Consider the following 22,920-nt stretch of genomic DNA (forward strand, 5'->3'; position numbering starts at 1 on the left):
CAACAAAGTAGTTTTTTTTTTAAATGCCTGACTCGTGAACACAGCTTGATTAACTGAAGCTGGGATTTTGCCATCTCAGACATCATCACACGTAATAAAGAAACTGGAAAAATTCTGCTCTTAATTACACAATTAAGACCAGAAAGGGCCATATGATTATCTATTCTAACCTTCTGCAACTGCAAAGGCTACCACGAAAATTCTGCATCAAGCCTAATAAACTGTAGTTGAATGGGAGCATCTCTGAGAATAGCATCCAGTCTTAGTTTAAAGACTTTAAATAATGGAGAATCCACCACATCTCTCTAAAATTGTTTGAGTAGTTAATTATCTTCACTGTCAAAATACTCCCTTTATTTCCAGTTTAAATTTGTCTAGCTTCATCTTCTTTTTATACTAACACAGAGTGGTCAAATCATCTCTTAATCTTCTCTATAAAATATACAGATTGAAATCCTTAGTCTGACATTGTAAGGCATGTTTTCTAGACCTCAATCATTACTGTGGTTCTTTGCTGAACACTCTCCAATTTCCAACATACTTTAAAAAGTATGGCTATGAGAACAGGACACAGTATTCCACTTCTGATGTCATCAATATTGTATACAGAGGTAGTATCACTTCCCTTCTCCTACCTGATATTCCCCCCCCCCCAGATAGGCCAGTGTGGAAACAGGGTTTCAGAAGTGTACTTGAGGACAGGATTTGGCTCAAAACTTTCGGAATTTACTAATCACATTCATGTGTGAGGATAATATTGTAAGCTCCTGGGGATTGGTCCTGCTTTGAGCAGGGGGTTGGACTAGATGACCTCCTAAGGTCCCTTCCACCCCTGATATTCTATGATTCTCTGACTGGAAGCTGTTTGGGACAGGGACAGTGTCTACCTGTATATCTAGTGTGGAGCTCAGTGGTTTTAATAGGGGCCTTTGGCCACTCCCACAATACAAATAATAAATAATTAAAAGAGGAGGAGAAGGAATAAAACCACAACGTTTTTCAACGTTCAAGTTCATGAAATCCTGGTCCGGCTAAGTAATGGCAAAACTCCCATTGACTTCACTGGGGCCAAGATTTCACCCTCTATCTTTATCAAAGCTTAACCAGGGTTGACCGTGCGGCTCTGGATATTTTTAAGCTTCCTTAGTCCACACAAAATCCCTGAAAGCGCCGTAAAGGAAACGCTCCCCCAGAGATCCTCAGCATCCCACTACAGCACGAAACGCCACTCTCCAGCCGCGCTGCTCAGGCCAGTCCCCCGCCTGAACAACCCTGACCCATGACCAGAGCCACAGCGAGCGAGCGAGAGAATCGCTCTTCCCGGCAATGCCACTTTTCAAGACCAGCACAACTGCCCGAGGCAAACGAGACCGCCCGGGGAGCATCCCCCGCCAGCTCGGGACCTAGCCAGCCCCCAGCTCTGGAGGGCCCGAGCCCCCCCGCCAGTGTGTCACAACAGCGACGTTCCTCCTCCCGGCCGGCCGAGAAGGGAGGCAGCTCAGCTCCGGCTGCCTCTGTTTCCTTCGTCAGGGCCTCACAGCCCAGGAAAGAGGCAACTGGAGCCATCGGGACCCTCCGGCTTCTGCTGAGCTGCCCTTGGAAAGGGAGCCTGGCCGCGCAGCCGCTTTCAGCTCGCTGGGGGTCCCCCCCTCCCAGGGGCCCTACCAGATGCTCGGGGTCCGCGGGGGCGGGGCGGGGTCCCCACGGCGGAGCCCCGGAGGGTCCGCGGGGGCGGGGCGGGGTCCCCACGGAGGAGCCCCGGAGGGGGGGCGGGAGCGAGGGGAGGCCTCCGGCAAGTGCCCTCCGCTCGGCAGCGGTGCGGACGGCGGAGCTCTGAGGGGGTCGCGCTGGCTCCTCCCGGCAGCGCCGCCCGCGGGCGCAGATAGAGCGGATCCGGGTCAGCGCCCTTCCCTTCCGGGGCAGGGGGAAGGCGGAAGTGCCGTGGGAGGCTGGGGTTGGTGCCGGCTGAGGGCCCCCGGCTGCTCCCCGATGGTGTGTGGCGGCTGCCAGCCCCAGACTCTCTCGCTTCGCGCCCAGTATGGCGGCGGCGGCGGCGGCGGCGGGGGGAGCCGGGCAGGAGAAGCAGCTCGCTCCGGCCCTGCTTAGCTTCTTCATCTACAACCCCAAGCTGGGGCCCCGAGAGGGAGAGGTACGTGGGGCAGCCTGGGCTCGGTGTGTGCGTCCGCGCAGGTCTGGCTGGCGTGGGAGGGGTGATGCCTAGCGGGAGGGGAGGGGGGCGATGTGTCTGTCGCTGCAAGGGAGCGTGTGGGGGCGTCTGTTGCTCTTCACTTGAGGTCGTTGTCTGTCTTGGGGGGGGGAGGGGAACGTCTGCGTGTCTGGATGGGGTAGGGAGGGGCTGCCTGAGGGGAGAGAAGTGGGCCACATCTGTGTGTCTGTCTGAGGGGCGGCGGGGGAGGGGGGTGTTCCCCCGCCCTTTGTTCCCTCATCTTTCTAACATTCACGTGGTGATTCCCAGCCCGACTTCCCGCAGTTCTAGGACCCCCGTGAAACACCAGAGATGTTGCCTTGCGACGCCGCTGCACCACCAAGACATTCGGACTCTCACGTTTGCACTGTCAGACAGGCTAATGCAATACAGCTGTCAGGTGTCTGCTCCAGCCCTTCTGTTTATCCCTAGACACTGGACAGCAAAATGTCCTGTAATATTAATATCCTTATTTATGGAGCACTCATGGAGAAGGGCTGTTCTTAAGTGCCTCACAAGCTATAAAGACAGGTTTCAGAGTAGCAGCCGTGTTAGTCTGTATTCGCAAAAAGAAAAGGAGTACTTGTGGCACCTTAGAGACTAACAAATTTATTTGAGCATAAGCTTTCGTGAGCTACAGCTCACTTCATCGGATGCTCACGAAAGCTTATGCTCTAATAAATTTGTTAGTCTCTAAGGTGCCACAAGTACTCCTTTACAAGCTATAAAGGGACCGTTCAGGTTAAAAGTATGAGCTAAAAGTTTCCAGTATTACAACTGTCCTTGAATCACCTTACCAATATTTGTGGTTTTAAAATGACATACTTCTGTTTTTAAAATGATTTTTCCTCTGGTTTGTTGCCCTGTAAAAGTCCCACACAAAAGACAGGGGAAACTGAAACTGACTAAGCAGGTGTAGTCTTGAAACTGACTAGACACCAAGTATTGTTTCAAAGCCTAAAGTAAACTGAAAAATAGAGAAAATGCAGCTGCCGTTATCTTAGGTATTTACTCTAACAATACATTAAAATGTTCAGGAAAAAGTATGATTTTAAGATGAGGGGTCCCTATAGCTAAAACTTTAGCATTTAGAAACAAGGCTGCTTGACCCATTAAATTCCTGCAGCAACAAGGTTAAACTCTCAACATTTCCCAACATAAAATAAAAGAATGCACATAAATGCATATGCAGATAAATGAGTTGGAATCCATGGCACAGAAGTTGTTCTGAGCACCTGAGCTTGCAGGATCAGGGCTTTAGAAGTTTAGGGTTTTTAAAAGATCCTTCAGAAGTCTTTCATCTGTTTAGATGTTCCAGGTGCATACAATAATGCTAAATGTTTATACAGCACTTTTATTTACAAAGTGCTTTATAAACCATTAACTCATTAACCAACATCTCTGAGAGTAGGTATGCACGTGATGAATCCTTTCTGTTTTCACAAAAGGTATCTGTTAACAACAGTGTTTATGTACTATTTCTGAGTGAGTCAAATTGATATCAAGATGTAAATATACATACTGAGCATTTGAGCAGCTAGATGAAGCTAGTAAGTTAACTGTCAATAGTAATGGAAGACTGATCTGCCAAGCTATCACAGAACAATACAGATGACATACTATCTTTAAAACAGCCATCTGATACATTGCAGTCTATCTACCTATCTTCCTGTAGTTTCATTTGTTAGATTTAGGATACTGATTTAATCTACGTAGGTACTTGTATGGCCCCAATCACTATGTCTGATGAACTATTGTGGTGCACTGTTAAACAACTGCCACATAACTCCAGATTTGTCTCCATTTCAACAGTAAATGAAGTAATACCTTTAGTATATTTTGTGCGCTGGTTATAAAGTGCTGTGGGATGTAAGATGCTATATTAGTAGCAGTTGGTTATTTTTGTCAGTACAATGATTTGTTATAATGTACTTTTCCAAATATTTACAACAAAAAAAGTGGAGCATTTAACTTTATGAAATTTAATAGTGTCCACCTCTAAAATAATGTTTATAGAATGTACTTGTTTACTAGAATTTATTTGAAATGTCTAAAATTGAAAATTGTAGACAACAGCAAATTGCATGGCTAATATCACAGTACTAGCTTTCTCTTTATAAATTCTGCTGAATCCTGAGGCTAACAATTTAAAACAAGTGTGCTTAACTTTTGTAGTGCACCTGAATTCTTTGCTAGATATTGAGAAAAATAAAAAGCTTTCTTTTGAGAAATAAGGCAAACTTTAATATTTGAAGGGGTCTAGTTTCTTCTCATTGTGAAAAGAAAAGGAGTACTTGTGGCACCTTAGAGACTAACAAATTTATTAGAGCATAAGCTTTCGTGAGCTACAGCTCACTTCATCGGATACATTATTTCCGATGAAGTGAGCTGTAGCTCACGAAAGCTTATGCTCTAATAAATTTGTTAGTCTCTAAGGTGCCACAAGTACTCCTTTTCTTTTTGCGAATACAGACTAACACGGCTGCTACTCTGAAACTTCTCATTGTGAGTGTGAGTTAAATATACATATTGAGAAGCAAACTTATTTTTGACTTCCTGCCTTAAATTTGTGGTGGTCCTGTGTACAACTATACAGTTGCATTTCACTTCAGCTAAATTCCAAAGGAAAATGAAGTGATTCTTGTGTGTAACTTGTGTAATGTACTGCATTTGTAAAGAACTTTTTTGATGGCAGGCCTTGTTAATGTGCAGTGTATGACTTTTATTTACTATTATATAAGCCTATTTGGTAATAAGACAGTTTTTAAACTCTGTTCAGTAAACTTAAGAAGCTACAGTTTATTTTGAAAAATTACTTTATTTTGGATCTCTGCTATTCTGTTTAAAATTTAGTCATCTTTATTCTTATTTCAAATTGTAGGAGGAAAAGAAGATTCTCTTTTATCACCCAAATGAAGTAGAAAAGAATGAAAAAATTAGAAATGTTGGATTATGTGAAGCTATAGTACAGTTCACAAGGTAGTAAAGTATTACTGTTTGCATAGTTTATTACAGTATAACAAATTGTATGTTTCCTAAAATTTTGTTCCAAATATATTATTTTTCCAGGACCTTTAGTCCATCAAAACCTGCAAAATCTTTGCATACTCAGAAGAATAGACAGTTCTTCAATGAACCTGAAGAAAATTTCTGGATGGTCATGGTATTTATATGCATGATATATACTTTCCTAAAATGTTAAAAATTGCTAAATACATTCTGCATTGTCTGATGCCAGTTTGTTCCACTTTCTAGGTAGTACGGAATCCCGTAATAGAAAAATACTACAAAGATGGAAAACCAGTCATTGAGTATCAAGAAGAGGAGTTACTGGTAATGTTTAATTATTCTTTCTAATTTCCCTTTACTTTTCTAATTAAATATTTTAGTTGTAATTTAAAAAAAATATATAGCTAGCAGTGTCTTTTAGTTCAGCTTATATCTATAACATTTGGCTGTTGTAAAACTGATTTAAGAATATGACTGCAAACTGGAAATAAAGTAGAACAGAGCATTTTGCAACAAACTCTAAAAGGGAAGAAAGAGACAGATATAGGAAAAAATATCCAAAAAGGAATTTAGAACCACACAATAAGAACAGCAGTGAAATTATGTAATGAAATGAAATGTTATTAAAAATAACAAAAATTGAGATCTATTGAAATTTCAAGGAACAGGCCAATACAATTAATGATCCAACATTGATTCAGTTTGAAGAGATTATAAAGAAATCTTCCTTACTAAATTTAACTATAGCAGCTTCTGTTACAATCCTAAGACTATTTATTGATCATCTTTGTTGGAAAATCAAACATATCATGTCTGCCAGGAGGCTTCATTTCAGCATTGCAATATCATCATTTCACTTTAACTGTAAGCAGGCAGAGTAATTGGCCAGATGGAATAATTTTAAAAAATGTTTGTTCATCATGTTCTTTAAAGTTTGTGCATCATGTTTTTATTCTTTATTGTGTTCTTAAAGAAATCATTCCAATAAAACAAACCAGTCTTACTCCTCTTGCGAGAAAACAAATTAAAAATCTAGTCTGGGTCAACATGTCAGCCCAGTGATGACTAGATGTGGAGTCCTCACCTGCCCTGAACTCCTATGCAGAGTGAAGGGAAAGCTGATTTTGAGCTAACTACTCTTCGCTAATGACCAGCTAGCGCCCAGCATTTATGACAGTTATAGGTTGTTACTTTAGTCATGTTCCTTTTTCAGTACATATTATGGTTTTAATAATAATAATACTGTTAGATTTACATTTAACCAGGAAAGAGAAGTAGAAAATAATTCATGTGTATACTGAGAAAATACTTCATAGGAGTACTGTCTATAGTTACTTTTTTCAGCCATAGCCAGTAACTGCTAGGAGCTTTTGTTTTTGATTTGTGTAAGAGATGTTCTAGTCTTTCTATATTCTGGCTTACATGTGATAGTTAAAAGAATGTGCATGGCATTTGTAGGTCAGTCATAATATTTGGAACTATGCCTATTCTTGGAATGATGACCTATTATTGGCTGTTTTACAGGACAAGGTTTACAGTTCAGTCCTACAGCAGTGCTATAGCATGTACAAGGTAAGGGTAATAGATTTATAACAAGATTATCCTTTGAGAGAGGGAGATAGACCACCCTCTGCACCCTACTATCTGAGCATAACAAATTACTCACTCCTTTTGGGGTGCCAGTCTGATCCATACTGTCCATTTCTTTCTGAGTTGTAGTAGTGGCAGTGGGGAGGATATGACAGAGTGCTTTTGTGGTCGTCAGTGCTGTTCTTGAGTTCACTGTAATAGGAGTAGTAAAACCATTCCCAATTTCTGTGAAAACTTAAATTAATTCCTTCACATAATTACAGATCTTGATTGACAGGAGGTAATCCCAAATCTGCTGAGGCTACATGTCGTCTAGGTTAGTTAGTTTGTATGGAATTGGGGAAACGGGAATTATGTAGGTAGCAATTTAGTTCTTATTTTTCTGATTTTAATCAAGTTATGAGTAACTATTGTACTGTATTTACACAATTGCCCAACTAAGATTGCTTTTTTTTTTTAACCTATTAGCTTTTTAATGGTACATTCCTTAAAGCCATAGAAGATGGAGGTGTAAGGGTTCTAAAAGAGAGATTAGAGAAATTCTTCCATCGGGTAAGTTCTTACTGTTTATTATCAGAGTACAGACAATGTTTGATACCAAAAAGGAAATAAAATGCACAAGTGCCTGCACGGAAGAGCTTCCACTGTGTTTGTGTGTCTCTCTCAGCAATGGGAAGACTAGAGCGAAAATAAAAATGTTTGAAAAATGTTTTTTTTTAATATTATTATTGTCTCACATGCATCATGTAAGACTCTTTAGAAGGGATTTGAATAATCAGAGTGATAGCTTGATGGGCTAGAATAGGATGATCATCTGTTACAGATAAAATCATCTTAATATCCACGTTTAGAAAATTGTTAAAACCTTAATTATAATCGAGTATGATTGAACTTTTTCTTTAATAGAGTTATTTGCATGACATAATTACAAAGCCTTTGGCAAATCACATCCACTTAGTTTTGTCGGACAATGGCAAAGTGTGTCTCAAATCCCCATGTGGAAAAGAACACTGTACTACTGTTACCAGTTAGTCCTCTAGCTCCAACTTTGCTGATAATACATGCAGTGATGGAATTTCACTGATGGGATTTTTGTTTTCAGATTACTTTCAAAAAATGTGGGAGAGAAGAGATAGAATGTTCCCTTCAGTTTAAGGCACTGGACCAGGACTAAGGAGAGCAGTTTTCGTTTGGCTTTGCCACAGACTTCTTACCTGATGCTGGGCAGGGCTATCTTAACACATGGATGAAAGAGAGGGGGCCTATGTACAACTATAACTCTTGCATCCCCTACCTTTGTGTATCTGATTTTTCAACTTTAATATTTATAGTGTCGTTTTTTGGATTTCGTATAATACAGCATTAGATGTGATGTAGAACATCATGTGTACGCTGCAGGGTTTCTCCAAATAGTACGTCTGAATATCGATAACTAGAAGAAATAGTAGGGTAGTGAAATAACTTCTAGGATCATAGAATCTTTTGTTCCTTGTGAGTAAATGGAGCACTGCTGTGTAACTGTCAGCTGTGTACCCAATTTTTTGTGCCAACTAGAACAGTCAGTGTGTTTTCTCTTGTGATAAATGTAATGTGCCATATCCCAAGCACTTCTGTAAGTATGACATTTTGTATGCAGTTACATATTTTATACCGCAGAACTTCAAATGAATAAACAACTTCAATGTATAACATGCTTAAGTGCATTGTGGGATAGTTCATCACAGACGCATAATTGTCATCAGATCCATGCATCTGCTAATGTGGCATATGTTGGTGGATTGTTTTGTAGTGCAATTGGTCGTACTGTTGGATGCTCTCTGGTTCCACGCTACCTTTGTATCACTGTTCTCTGGCTTTTCTGAAGTACCCTGAACAATCTTAATTTGGCTTCTTCATGTGATCTTAAAGCAGCACCATTACTCCCTACTTTGTCTTTTTAATAATACGGATAATAGAAATGCTGAAACAAAGATGCATATAGTGCTTAAAAAGTAGCCAATCACTTCTTGTCAAGTTTTGGCATGCCAGTATTTCGGCATGGTTTATATCATAATCCGTTATTCTAATGTATGACCTGCACACAACACAACTAGAAGAAAGAAGTGGAGATTCACTCAACACCAAGCTCTTCCAATATTTTTCCACATTTTCAAAAACATGTACAGCAAATAAAATTTTTGTTCTGAGCCTTCTATACGTCTTACTCCAACAGGTTTCTCTTATGTTTATACAGTAGAGGAGTTGCAGTGGACAGCACATTAGGGTTTTAATTCTTTTAGGATTATTTTTAAGCAAAAAGAGGAAGAATGTTGCTTGATGCTTTTCAAGGTCAGGCATTTAGATTTCTGTTTGCACAAGTTGTTCCAAGCAGGTGGTCCCCTGCACCTGCACAGAACCCCATTGAAGTAATTGGGGGCCACACATTGGTACAGGGGAGAACTACATACAACAACTTACAGATTGGGGCCTTAGATTGTTGGCTTTTTGGGGCAGGGAGCCTGTCTTTTTATTTGTCTGCAAGACATTATGCACATCTTTGCTCCTCGCTAATGATTTTAGTTGTCATTGATCATACTGAATATGTATAAATGAGATTTAGCTAGGCTCTATTTTCTCCATGCCTCCAAAATGGATTTGTGAACTAACATCCTAAATAATTGTGTCAACGTGCAGTATGATATACAGGCTATCACTTAAGGATTTGGTACGGAGCAAAAGCTCCCAAAAATTAACACAGAAAAGGTTAAGTTGAAATGTTAATTTTAAAGGCTTTATTATACCTTTTTAAATATTCAGAAAACCATTAACTACCCTCCTTTCCTTTATATTTGTTCCTTCAGTACTTGCAAACACTGCATTTACAGTCATGTGACCTGCTGGATGTTTTTTGTGGAATCAGCTTCTTTCCATTGGACAAAATGACTTATTTGAAAATCCAATCATTTATTAATAGGATGGAGGAAAGCCTGAACATAGTCAAATATACTACCTTTCTCTACAATGATCAGCTCATCTGGTAGGTATCAGACTAATGGGTAGAAAGGTGGTGGGGGACATTGCTGTATTTATTAGTAGTAGTATTTTCTTAGGGTGCCTAGGAGTCCTCATCATGGCTCAGGACTCCATTGTGCTAGATTCTGTACAGACACACACCAAAAAGACTGTCTCTGCCTCCAAGGAGCTTCTGTAGGGCAGACCTTTCATGTTGTGGGAAAAGATAGAACTAAGATTGCTAGTGATAAATGAAACTAGATTCTCCACATATGGGGGAGTGATAAATAATGAAGAGGACAGCTCACTGACTGAGAGCAATCTAGATTGCTTGCTAAACTGAGTGCAAGCAAACAATATGCATTTTAATACAGCTAAATGTAAATGTATACATCTGGGAACAAAGAATGTACATCATACTTAGATGATGAAGAACTCTATCCCAGGAAGCAGTGACTCTGAAAAAGATTTGAGGGTTGTGCAAGGTAATCAGGTGAATACGAGCTCCCAGTGTGATGTTGTGGCCAAAAGAGCTAATGGAAGCTGGGATGCATAAACAGGGGAATCTTGAGTAGGTGTAGAAAGGTTATTTTACCTCTGTACTTGACACTAGTGTCTCTGCTGCTGGAATACTGTGTCCAGTTCTGAGGTACACAATTCAAGAAGGATATTGATAAATTGGAGAGGGTTCAGAGAAGAACCACGAGAATGATTAAAGAATTAAAAAACATGCCTTATAGTGATAGACTCAAAGAGCTCAGCCTATTTAGCTTAAAAAAGAGAAGGTAACAGGTGACTTGATTAGTTTATTAGTATCTACATAGGGAGCAAATATTTAATAATGGGCTCTTCAGTCTAGCCGAGAAAGATGTAACACAATCCAGTCTCTGGAAATTGAAGCTAAACAAATTCAGATTGGAAATAAGATATACATTTTTAATGGTGAGAGTAATTAATCATTGGAACAGTTTACAAAGGTTCGTGGTGGATTCTCCATCACTGACCATTTTTAAATCAAGATTGGATGTTTTTCTAAAAGAACAGCTCTAGGAATTATTTTGGGGGAAGTTATGTGGCCTGTGCTATTGTGCTAGTTGATCACAATGATCCCTTCTGGTCTTAGAATCTATGAATGTAGAACAGTTGAGTATAGAACCTTTCCTAGTAGTTGTGGATAGTTTCCATTTTGAGAAACATGCACATTGAAATTGGAAGAGCTGGCCACCCATGGAAAAGTCTTTCACTTACAATGTAATCTGGAGAATAAAAACTGTGGCAATAACTCAGTGTGAAAATATTTGGAGAGGACAAACAAGTTTTTATTTGTTAAGCAATGTTTTCTACAAAATTATTGAGACAGAGACGCAGTTTTAACACAGTTCAAGCTCACTGTGTAACTTTGTAGGCATACTTTCTTTTCTTTTCTTTTTTTTTTTTCTCCAAGAAAATTACAGAAGTCTTAAAAAAATAACCAGTGATGGCTAGATATTTGCATTTATTCACTTGTCAAGAATGTCACAGTGCACAATTTGAGTGTCAACAAGAAAGAGAATGCTTTATGGATGCTGGAGATTACAGTTGATAAGTGAAGAGACATAGAATTAATATTTTAAACGGTTTTCCTTTTTTTCTTAAATATTTAAGGCCCACGCAATCTTTCCTGAAAAAGGAGGATTGTTCTTGTAGATTGGAATGACCAGTTACAATTTGCATCCACACACAATGTATAAACAATGTGTCATCCCTTTTAACAGAACCTTATAGTCATTTCATCTAAGCCATAATGATCTCAATCAGTAATGATGGGCTTAAATCCTGGGGCCTGGTCCAACTGAGTGGCTGAATCAATGGGAGGTGATGGTAGTCAACACCAGAGAATTTTTGTTCTGTTATCTTAAAGTCAGCATCTGCAGTGAGGATGTTGGTTGCAGTTGAAACAGATGTTGCATAGTTCACTAATGCAGAAATCTTAAGCACACAACATGTAGGGTTGCCAACTTTCTGATTGCAGAAAACTGAACACCCTTGCCCTGCCCCATCCCTCTCCCTCAGTCGCTTGCTCTCTCCCACCCTCGCTCATTTTCACCAGGCTGGGACAAGGGATTGGGGTGCTGGAGGGGCTGGGGGATGTAGGCTCTGGGGTCTGGCTGGGGTGGAGGATGAGGGGTGCAGGAGGGGCTCCAGGATGGGAGGTGGGGCCGAGGGGTTCAGAGCGTGGCAGGGAATGCCGGGCTGGGGCAGGGGGTTGGGGTGTAGAAGGGGGTACCTTCTCTGGGCTGAGGGTGTGGGCTCTGGGGTGAGGCAGAAATGAAGAGTTCAGGGTGTGGGAGGGGACTCAGGCTGGAGCAGGGGTTGGAGTGTGTGTGTGGGGGGTGAGGGCTCCAGATGGGGGTGCGGGCTCTGGGGTGGGGCTGGGGATGAGGGATTTGGGGTACCAAAGGGTGCTCCAGGCTGGAGCCAAGGTATTCAAAGTGTGGGGGGGGCTCAGGGCAGGGGGTTGGGGTGCAGGAGAGGGTGTGGGGTGCAGGCTCCGGATGGCTCTTCCCTCAAGCGGTTTCCGGAAGCAGCCGGCATATCCCTCTGGCTCCTAGGCACAGAAGCGGCCAGGACCAGGAGGCTTTGTGCACTGCCTCTATCCACAGGTGCCGTCCCTGCAGCTCCTATTGCCTGCAGTTCCTGGCCATTGGGAGCTGCAGAGCTGGTGCTCAGGGCGGTGCCTGTGCTGCAGGCAGGGACAGCACGTGGAGTTTCCCTGGCCATCCCTGCGCCTAGGAGCCAGAGGGACATGCCAGCTGCTTTCGGGAGCTGTGCATTGCCAGACGGTGCAGAAACTGGACTTTTAGCATACCGGTCAGCTGTGCTGACCAGAACGGCCAGGGTCCTTTTTCAACCGGGCATTCTGGCCGAAAACCAGATGCCTAGCAACCCTAATAACATGGCCAAGAGAAAACACTATGAATCATAGGAGTTTTACATGAAGAGAAGGAAAGTTTTGAGAAGTAATTCATAAACTTCATAAATGTGATAATCTGACATTAGCATTCGACTTAAATACACACATTATGTTAAACTGCGTGGGGCCATATTCTGAGCTAACTCACAATTTGTAGAACGCTTCTGACATCTGTGGAGTTGTAAATCGGAGCAAAATTTGGCCACATGCTCTTAATGTGATGTGTGTGTTTGTTACAAAAAACAGAACTGAGTATCAATTTCTAATGGGTCATTTTTTTTCTAATAGCATGAACCAATATACTAAGTTAATAATTGCTGAAGATTTGAAACTGATAAGTTTCATATCAAAAGTGAAACATATAATGGGGAAAAGGACCTAGTCTGAACAAGATACTATCAGAATTACCATAACGTCTGAATTATTTTGTATGGAATCTTATTAATCATAAGGGTTCCTGGTAATTATTCACATCATTAACACTATTAGCAGCTTTTAAAAATACTTTTTAAAACTAAAGACAATTTACGAATCCATATTTGATTTTACAAGCAAGTTATGTACAACCGAAAAGTAATATTGAACAGCAGTACATTTTTCAGCTAATCAGAACTACTTTTGATCCATCCTGACTTCATTTGCAGAAAATATTACAACAGATTGCATTTTTAGCGGAAACGAAGTTTATGGAGTTTGCTGCATCAATGTAATTTAAAACGGACAACTCCTCTTCAGCTGTGTTTGATTTTAGGGTGTTTATTAACATGGCATACTATCTCACTTAGGAGTAGCTAGGCAAGGTTTTCCTATTCAAAGGCTCCTAAGAAGTGAGGAGAGAATGTGCACAATGTTTAGGTGAGAAATAATTTATAAACTATTTTAAAAAATCATAGTCTTCCTATATTTGTCTAGATTCCAGTATTTACTGCACATAATTTGCTTGTGAAATCAAATATGGATTAATAAATTAGGAAAAGCCTTTTTATAGCTCATGATTTTATCTCTTTGTTAACCTGGATATGTTATTAGTATTGTAGGGGAATGAGCATTCTATTAAAAATTAAACATACACTGGAATTGTCTGTACAAAATAAATTGGTGTATTGTCATGTAAGAGAACTGAGTTAATTCTGCCAGAACGCTCTAAATTGTGGCCTGTCCAGCTCTTGGTTAGAAAGATGTTGGCCATGAAGGAAGGCCATTAGAGAAATTGTTTTTCTTTATTTTTTTTCCTCTCATTCCAGGAGCGGTTTAGAACAAGATGACATGAGAATTTTATACAAATATCTCACAACATCCCTCTTTCCAAGGCACATAGAGCCAGAGGTATGGATATGTGTTGTTTTTTGAACAGCACATATATTTTGCACAGATTTCTTGTGCTGTATACACTATAGCAGTAAGTACTTGAGCTGGAGCTCCTTTGATATAGAAGAGGGGAAGTTTCTGAAAGTGCTTTCTCCAATTTAGGAATTAATTCTTTATGCATATATGCCAGTCCAAAAAAAGCCCAAATGTTTGGCCTTTAGGGCACAGTACAAAGTCTTACTTTTTGAGCACGTATTTTTTGGGGGTGCTTTTTTTTGTAATTTGAAGATGTAGTGATATATTGATTTGTTTTGTAATGACTCTGCCTGGTGGTTGCATGTAGCCGGGGTGGTCTGCTGCTGCTCAGGTTCTCTAATGGTTTTGTAATGTATATTTAGTGGATGGTAAGTGTACTTAGAGTCCAGGATAGGTAATTCTTTAGGTATGTCTATTCAAATATGAATAAATATTGTCATAGAACTGTCAGTACAGTTCAGTTGGTAACATTCTAGCTTCCAAGCCAGAACATCATGGATTCTAATCCTATACCAAAGCTTGGGATCAGATCAAATGCTAACCATACAGTGAACTAATATAATGCAGTACTGTATTCATATAAACTTCTTTTATATGAGGCCTTAATTTTGCCACTTTTGGTGACAGGCCAGGTGAATGTTAAAGATCTCACAAAACCCCCCCCCCCTTATTTTTTTCTTTAAAAAAAAAAAAAATTAAAGTGCAGAGCTTGGGCTCAGAAAATCTGAGTTCACTTCCTGTGTGACATTGAGTAACTCATATCACCTCTGTGTCTTGGTGTTCCTGTCCATCAGATAAAGAAGGTGATATTTACTGTATAGTTGTTGGAAAGCTTAATTCATTAATATTTGCATAGTATTCTAGCTCTTCAAATGGAAGGTGCTATGGAAATGCAAAGTGCATAAGATTGTGATCCTTGCTCACATTCCCTTTCTCAGTAAAGTTCATGCCAAGTATGTGAGCTGTGATGGAGAGTGTGTGTGTGTGTGTATGTATATATATATATATATGGTATATTTGCCTATCCCGTTGATGCACTCCAAGTATTTAATTGCTTTCTAGTAAAGTGCTTTAGTATAGATGGAGTATAAAAGGCACTTATTAAATCAAGTTCAGTTCTAAATCTAGTTGTGATAATTGGTTAATAGCAAAAATACAGTAAATAAATCAACTTTTACTTTTTTAGAATAGGTCTGAACAGAGGCATTGTAAACCAGCAAAATAGAGAGCGGCACATGACAGTTGCCAGTGATCCAAGCCTTTGTCACCTCCAGCATGGCTGTGTCTGAAGACAGTTTAGAAACTTCAGCTAATGCAGAGTGTGGCTCCCTGCTTACTAAGTAGTATCCTACAGGGAATTGCTCATGCTCTGTAGTATACAATAGTTTCCAATTGGCTACTATGAAACTCTAACTATTAGTTTGAGACCTGGCTCCCTCAAAAAGACTGCCTTTCTTCTCATATGATGTCATCTCAGTTACAATTAACAGATGCATTTGTTCTAACAGTCCCCTGCTTTTGATTAAGAAGGTACTGGTGTTTTCAGTGAAGTGTCCTTGACCTTGGACTTGCTTCTCCCCTTTGTCCAGGTTTGCTGACATTCAGGATTTCTATTCAACAAAAATTATCTGTGTTATAAAATTGTATATGTGCCTAGGTATTATGTGCATTGAGAAAATATCCAAACAAACAATGCAAGTCTGTAGATTCCTTAGAGCAGAACAGTTTCTGAACAGCAGCTCACGTCTGCCAAGTGGAAATCAATCTTCTTGATTTTCATTTGTAAATCATTCTGCCGGGTCGTCATGTTTTTACAACTACCACCTGAACTGAAAAACCATTAAACTAATCAGATTTGAATTTTCTATATACAGAGAGCAGAAAACACTCCTTTTGTACTGTTATAGTACAAGTTGCTGCTAGTAACTACTGTGGCTCAGTTTCGCAAAACCATCTCCATTCTGTAATCCTCTTGTTTTCACACACTTGTAATTTTCCAAAACATTCATCTTTGGGGATAGAGTTTTCCATCCTTGGCATCACCATTAAGATGACTTGTTTTAACATTTTAGTGAAATCCATTCACTTGATTTTGATTAATTAGAGGATGAAAAATATATTAAAATTTTCAAATACATCTGAAAGGTCAGCCTTAACTCTTCCTCTTTGCGCTTAAAATGTGTTTTCTTTATCGGCCAAGTTATACTCCCACTGCATCCAGTGAAAGGAGGAACAGTCCCAAATCATTTATAAATGGTTAGTACAGTATGTCATTTATCTTGTACAGATTTTCATGTAGTAACTTTAAATATACTATGTGTAGTCTTCATACTTTGCATGATATTTAAGTTTGCGAGATGCACAAAACAAATCTGCAAAGATTTCTTATTTTGCTTGGACTTTAGCTAACTGTGAATGAGTTGTTCATTTCTCTCCCCGAGAAGGGGGGGGGAAAGTGGCCGGTTTTGTCAAATGAAAATTAATTCGATGGTCTTGAACATCTGTTCATACACATGGTAAAACCACCACACTTATGTGCGACCTGCTGACGGCCCACGAGCTGTGCAAGGTACTGCTGTGCAAGGATTGCACAACACCGACCTTCATGCTCCATAATTCTCTTTTTTTATGAGGACTAAATTCACTCATATATAAACAAATAAAGTCAATCCTTATTAACAATGGCTAATGGGACTTAAATAATTTGCATTTCTACTGATCTTTTTTTGTATACTGCAATTACATGTGAGAACAGCATGTCATTGAGCATAATTTTCATGTGGAGTTATTAGCAAATAACATGCACTTAGATTTAATGCTGCTACAGATTAATCTGATGCTATTGGTTTCAGCCACCTCTGAGATTTTAATAGGCGTAATGGTTATATACAAAAATGTAATACGTGATTTATATGGGTACATCGACAGGGTATAGTGAAGAGAGTATAATTTAAATAATATTTTACATTTTGTATAATATGAAAAATATATAGCCTCTGAGGCTCAATACACTGCACAAATATTAATTGACTTTAGTAGAACCTTGCCCAAAGCCTGTGACAGGGCCATGCTAGCACACAAGTCTCCACACTCCAGTTTTGTACCTTCACCACAAGACCATCTTTCCTCCCATAACTGAATTAAATGAGCTCTTGTAAGGTTTTAGAAATTACAGACGTGAACGTTTCAGAAAACTACAGATTCTGCTTTATTTAGGTTCATTGCGAGTCTGCACTACTGGCATCATATTAAGGAAGCGGGAGCTGGGATAGCTCAGTACTTTCCCAAGGGAGTTTCAGAAAGGCTGCTTAACTAGGCCTTGGATGACACTGTTGGTGTTCACAAGTTCCCTTAGCAGTAGAAAACCTGAATGTTAGAAAGCAGTAAGGATTCAAATTGTGCAGCAGGTTACAACAGGTACCCCAAAAGGGAGCCAACTCCCCTGCAGGCAACAAAAATGTTGCAAATATGTAGACTTGACTATAAACAACAAATAGAAAAATAATATAGAATATTCAACAACTGAAAATTAGAGATGGATAAACATTATATGGATGTTGAACTACAGCTATACTGTATTAAAACTGCAGTTTTGATATCATTTGAGGATTTCTTTTAAGAGCTTTAGTTAGGATGGTTGACTAGTGACCAACATGTTACCTAGATAAAATGCAGTTCAACCATGCCCAGCTTTACATCAGCGTGAGATGTAGCCTGTGCTGTGGTTAGTATAAGAAATGTTAAGATTTTAATGAGGAAGCAAGGACGGTCTTGTAGTTATGGCACTAGACTAGGACCTAGGAAGTATGGTTTCAGTTTCTGGCTGTTCCACAGACTTCTTGTGTGACCATGAACAACTCACTTAATCGTCTTCTGCCTCAGTTTCCCACCTGCACAATGAAAATGCTTATCAACTTGACAATGGTGGTGTGAGGATAAGTTCATTAGAGTTTGCTCAGATACCATGATGACAGGAGCCATAAAATTACATTAAAAGAGCTATATATCAAAGTTAAAACTTTAACATGGAACTTTTTCAGATTAATAAATGTAAAACCAAAATGCCCAATTTTCTAAATATTATTGTTTATTCTTGCCCCACCCATTATGCATTAATGGTGTTTTTCCTAGCAAAGGAGGTATAGTCTGCAGTCTGTGGACAGTTTCTTTAGCTACTGCAGAACAAAGAGAAATGGAAAGAAATGTCCCAAACTGTTTGTTTCCTGTTTGTTTTCAGTTAGCAGGAAGAGATTCCCCAATACGTGCAGAAATGCCAGGAAATCTACAACACTACGGAAGGTAGTTCTTATCATCCGTCATACGCTATACTGTTTCTTCCCTTCAGAAGGAAGGCTAGGCTTTTGGCACATAGAATAAAAACTGAATGGTTTGTTTTGGTAGGAGTGTAAATGAATTCCTGGGACTCATTTCAACACCCAGATAATCCCCATAGGCTTCAGTGGGGTTGCACAGAGGATAAATCCATGTAGATTTTTGGCCTGTGATGTGAAGAACCTGCTTTAGATCTACTGCATATCTATTTCCTTCTTGCTGCTGTTAGCATGTTGTACAGAAAGTATTTTAGTATTTCTCCAATTCCTTTTCCCCAAGCAATAAGATTTGTCATACAGGAGCAAAACAATGGTCTGTCACAGTGTGTGACCTTATTCTGAATGAAGGGTTGGGTCCTTCTTGGCCCCCCGTTTCCAGAGCACAAAATGTTGCTTTCTTTAATAAAAAACCCCAGTTAGGTGTTTTCCACTTCTTCAACATGAGCGTAAAATCAGGGTGTGTTCTAGGCTCACTTCAGTCTTGCAAAATTCTGATGTTTTTCACATTTGTATATATTGTTAGGGAGCAGAAGAGTGAGATGTACCAGAGAGTACATTCTGTAGTCATCACTGATAGGGTATTCCTTTTAAAAGCTACTGGAGAATTTTTTGGGTTTCCCTGATCAGCTACATATTTTTAACCTTTATTTCCCTAGCTCCAAATTTATTTTGATGCTAACATACTAAGTTTTTTGAGGGTTTTTTTGAGACCCTGTTGGTAAATACTGTTGGTTCCCTGAGCAATAGTCACCTTTGATCAAGAAAAGCCTGTTGAAAGGCCACTGATCACTTGCAACTCAGTCTTGAATCACAACATTCTGTTTATCTTGATCTAAAAGAACCCTCTCTCTGTGCATTCTCACAAAGCTTACTCTAGACTAAGGCTCTGATCATTCAAATTCTTACTCTCATGCTTAATTTTAAACATGAGTAGTCTCTTTGAAGTTGGGACCTACGTCTTTCAATTGATTTGAAATTAGTAATTTGACATGGACACATGTTCAGATACTACGGTGATAGGGAGTTATATAAGTAACTGGGTAGACAGAAATTCTTTGTGTTCAAATGTATGCATGTATTTAAAAAGTTGTTTTAAAAAATTGTTCATGTGCTTATAAATTGTTTTTCTATTGAATATAAAAATGAATTATATCTGTCCTGTTTAATTCTGGTTTTTAGGTTTCTTACTGGACCTTTAAATCTCAATGATCCAGAAGCAAAATGCAGATTCCCCAAAATATTTGTAAACACAGATGGCATTTATGAAGAGCTTCATTTAATTGTTTATAAGGTATCAAACTCTTTCTATTCCAGTGTATTATGAATCCAGCCAGGAGGAAAACACTGCTGTTTTATTTCTGAATCCATGCAGGAAGGTGCATATGGCAGGACCTGATTACAACAGTCAGATAGGGAGCTGTCTGAAAGTTCAAATTTAAAACTTCAAATAATCTTTTTCTGAATTCTCTGGGTTTCTTTTGGAGGTTTTGGTTTAATCCAAATGATGCAAACTTGGCAAAAGTCTGTCTGTATTCTTTCCATGTTGCTTTACCAGCAGTGAACTCAGAAAGCAAAATATGCTAGCCATGTGTAATATTTTCTCAGAGCTCTTACCCTGGCTTCTGACCAGTGCCAACCCTAAGCTAAAAAGGTTATATATGTGTTATAAAAAGATTTACATGTGGGTTAGGACTGGTTTAACTAAATGAATTTTAAAACTGATTTTAGTTAAAGATTAAGTACAAATTTTGTGTGTAGGCAATGCCCTAGCCAGGTTACATTTAAATTCCTGCAGAGTAGCACAGTACTTCTCAAAGCCCCCATGAATAGCTGATTTAAAAACCTTGTGTAGGACTGATGTAATATGGAAAATTGGGTATCATATACAGGCTCATGGGAGCAAAGGTTTTACTGTTAACATGCTAGCTTTACTGTGACTTAAGGCATTTTCAAAATTTAACTGCTATACAATAAATGACTTCAACAGTGAATGCATTGGTGAAGTTGAGGGAAGAAAATTTAATTTGTAATTGTTTTTGTTTTGGTTTGTTTCAGGCCATGAGTGCAGCTGTCTGTTTTATGATTGATGGTAGGTATATATTTGTATGATTTGAAATAAACCATGGAGATTAAATGCTTTTCTTTTGACAACTTTGTTTTTCTGTACTATCTCCTTACCAAAACATTATCAAACATAAATCTAGTCTGATTTTGCTATTGCAAAATATTCATTTATTATAGTCTTGTATGTTGATTTGCTCTGTGTGGATGCTTTCACCAACTTCTTAGTCAATTAGATTATTTATACTGTGTTTTGCTTGATGGTATAAAAGGGATGCTATTTTGCCCTCAGTTACTCCATGGAAGCCCCCTGGATGTTGATGAGATTTCTTGGGTGTAACTGACAGCAGAATATGGTCCAAGATTCTTATAAATGTTTAAAGTTAGCTACAAAAGAACATGTTTGCCTTTTTGGCACAAAATAGTATAGACCTCATGTACTGTTAGGAAAAAACTCATTATCTTTTTAAAACTGCTTCATAGCCTCAATGCAACCTACACTGGATTTTTGCCGTAAACTGGACAGCATTGTTGGGCCTCAACTCACAGTATTAGCATCAGACATATGTGAACAATACAACATCAACAAAAGGATATCAGGGTTTGTACTATCTTTATGTTCCTATTGCAAACCTTCACCAGGTAGCTCAAAGTCTGTTTTAATGACTGCTTCAATAAGGGTAACAATATGAGTACGTATTTTAAGAGCATTATGTTTGAATTAACATGTATATTTTATCAGATGTTATATCTCTCCATATGTATCTTAGACATTTATAGAGCTTCCATTGTCACATATTTAAGTGCCCTGGGGAAACTGCACTAGTTTTTATAAAAGTAACAATTTTTTTAGGTGCTTGTGTGATTAAGGTTCATTTTGCTTTTGGCAAGGCCTTTTGCACATGTTTATTCTTACAATCTTATAATTGCTACTCTTTTCCTACCCAACTAATTATCAAAGTATTAACCGTTTTAAAGGAAACCTGCAAATAATTAAAAGGATAAGTCCAACAACTGTAGAATATCCTGCCTACCCCAAATAGCTAGGGCAGAGGGGCATTCAGACTCAGTGGTCACGCAATTCCTATGGGGTTTTATGGTCATTTTTCATGTGCAGACAGAAATTACCTGATTCCAATAGTCCACTTTCAGTCTGCAATGGGGGTTCTGTTGGGGTGTGTAACATCAGCAGCATAACGGACATTGATGTATCCTCTAGAGTGCGAGCAGGAGAACGAGGACTTATTTTTCCTCCTTCCCGAGTCTTGCAAATTTTAAATTGAGTGTGCATCTCCCCATTGCCTTTGGTGGAAGTATCTAGTATTTAATTCTAAGGTCCTATCCACAGATCAGAACCAGGACACTGGTTGTACCTATTGTTGTTCTGAAGCTAACGTGGACAGGACCTCAAGTAGTTGGAAATTCTTCAGATCCTTTTTAATAAGGAGTCTAAATAACAGTAGATTCTGTAACTTCTGAGACAATCCAATTACTCTGAAGGAGTTTCTGTCTCTGATTCTTTGAAATAGGGCCCATGGAATGCAGGAAAGTGGGAGGAAGGGGCATTTTAACTTTGATTTCCTAGTTAGTTTGAAAAAAATAAAATTGCTGAGGCTTAGGTGCTACCTAATCTTTTAAGATCTTAGATATATAAAATAAGCAGTTTATTGGTACCTTTTACTAGAAAATTTACTGGCCCAAAGGCTGCTTCAGCTGTGGGGCCCCATCATTATTTGGGCAGACAAGAGGAGGTTCTGTTCAAAAGGTAAAGGTGATAATGCCTTGGCAATCTTATTTCTTCAGGCACCCTACTCATGAGCTTGGTAAGAGAGTGTTGCCTCTTACTCCTATCCTTGTATCCAGCCAAGCTGTGTTCAGTGTAGGGCCCAACTGGGAGCAGGGTAGAGGCATTTTTAAACCACTTTTGTATTCCTCTGATCCTTTGGGCTGCTGGGTAACATTTGACGCCTGCTGTAAATTACAGTAACCATGGTACCATTACACCAGCCGGAGTGCAGCAATGTTCTGGCCATCCCTGTGGCTGAAGGGGATAGAGTGTGTCATAGAGCAGCTAATGCCATCTCTGTGCTTCCAGGGGAATCCCCAGCTGCCTGGCTAAGGCAGCTTTAAGAGCCCATTGTGCTGCCTAAACTGATTCAATTCATTTTCCTCTACTCCGTCTGCAAAAAAAAAAAAAAAATGGAACTGCTAGAGAAGATGTACTGATGTGGCAGCATGTTTTCTTGCAAGACTAGAATTCTAAATGGATCATACAAATAGAGATAAGTGTAGACGATAATCCTCTGCTCCCTCAATGCTCTGCATAACGCCAGGGTCACTTGTAGAAACTTATAGACAAAGAGTGAGAGGATTTTCTTGCATGGGCCACATGCTGTACATTTATTGTCTTGTTCCTCCACTTTGTGAACATTTTT

General features: G+C 39.4%; 1 protein-coding gene across 1 annotated transcript in view; it reads left to right on the top strand.

Moving 5' to 3' along the window:
* Window positions 1–1,770: 1,770 nt before the first annotated feature.
* The window catches only part of CCZ1 (CCZ1 homolog, vacuolar protein trafficking and biogenesis associated), a 32,221-nt gene continuing 11,071 nt past the window's right edge, over window positions 1,771–22,920 (top strand). The window contains exons 1-12 of the mRNA XM_038419044.2: window positions 1,771–2,149; window positions 5,088–5,185; window positions 5,276–5,369; window positions 5,462–5,539; window positions 6,740–6,787; window positions 7,274–7,357; window positions 9,646–9,821; window positions 13,994–14,075; window positions 18,331–18,392; window positions 19,604–19,715; window positions 20,480–20,513; window positions 20,969–21,086. Of these exons, the coding sequence (XP_038274972.1) occupies window positions 2,039–2,149; window positions 5,088–5,185; window positions 5,276–5,369; window positions 5,462–5,539; window positions 6,740–6,787; window positions 7,274–7,357; window positions 9,646–9,821; window positions 13,994–14,075; window positions 18,331–18,392; window positions 19,604–19,715; window positions 20,480–20,513; window positions 20,969–21,086 (1,097 nt within the window). The 5' untranslated portion in view covers window positions 1,771–2,038. The remainder of the gene's footprint in view (window positions 2,150–5,087; window positions 5,186–5,275; window positions 5,370–5,461; window positions 5,540–6,739; window positions 6,788–7,273; window positions 7,358–9,645; window positions 9,822–13,993; window positions 14,076–18,330; window positions 18,393–19,603; window positions 19,716–20,479; window positions 20,514–20,968; window positions 21,087–22,920) is intronic.

The sequence above is a fragment of the Dermochelys coriacea genome, chromosome 10 (genome assembly GCF_009764565.3).
Source record: "Dermochelys coriacea isolate rDerCor1 chromosome 10, rDerCor1.pri.v4, whole genome shotgun sequence".
In the NCBI taxonomy this organism is placed as follows: domain Eukaryota; kingdom Metazoa; phylum Chordata; order Testudines; family Dermochelyidae; genus Dermochelys; species Dermochelys coriacea.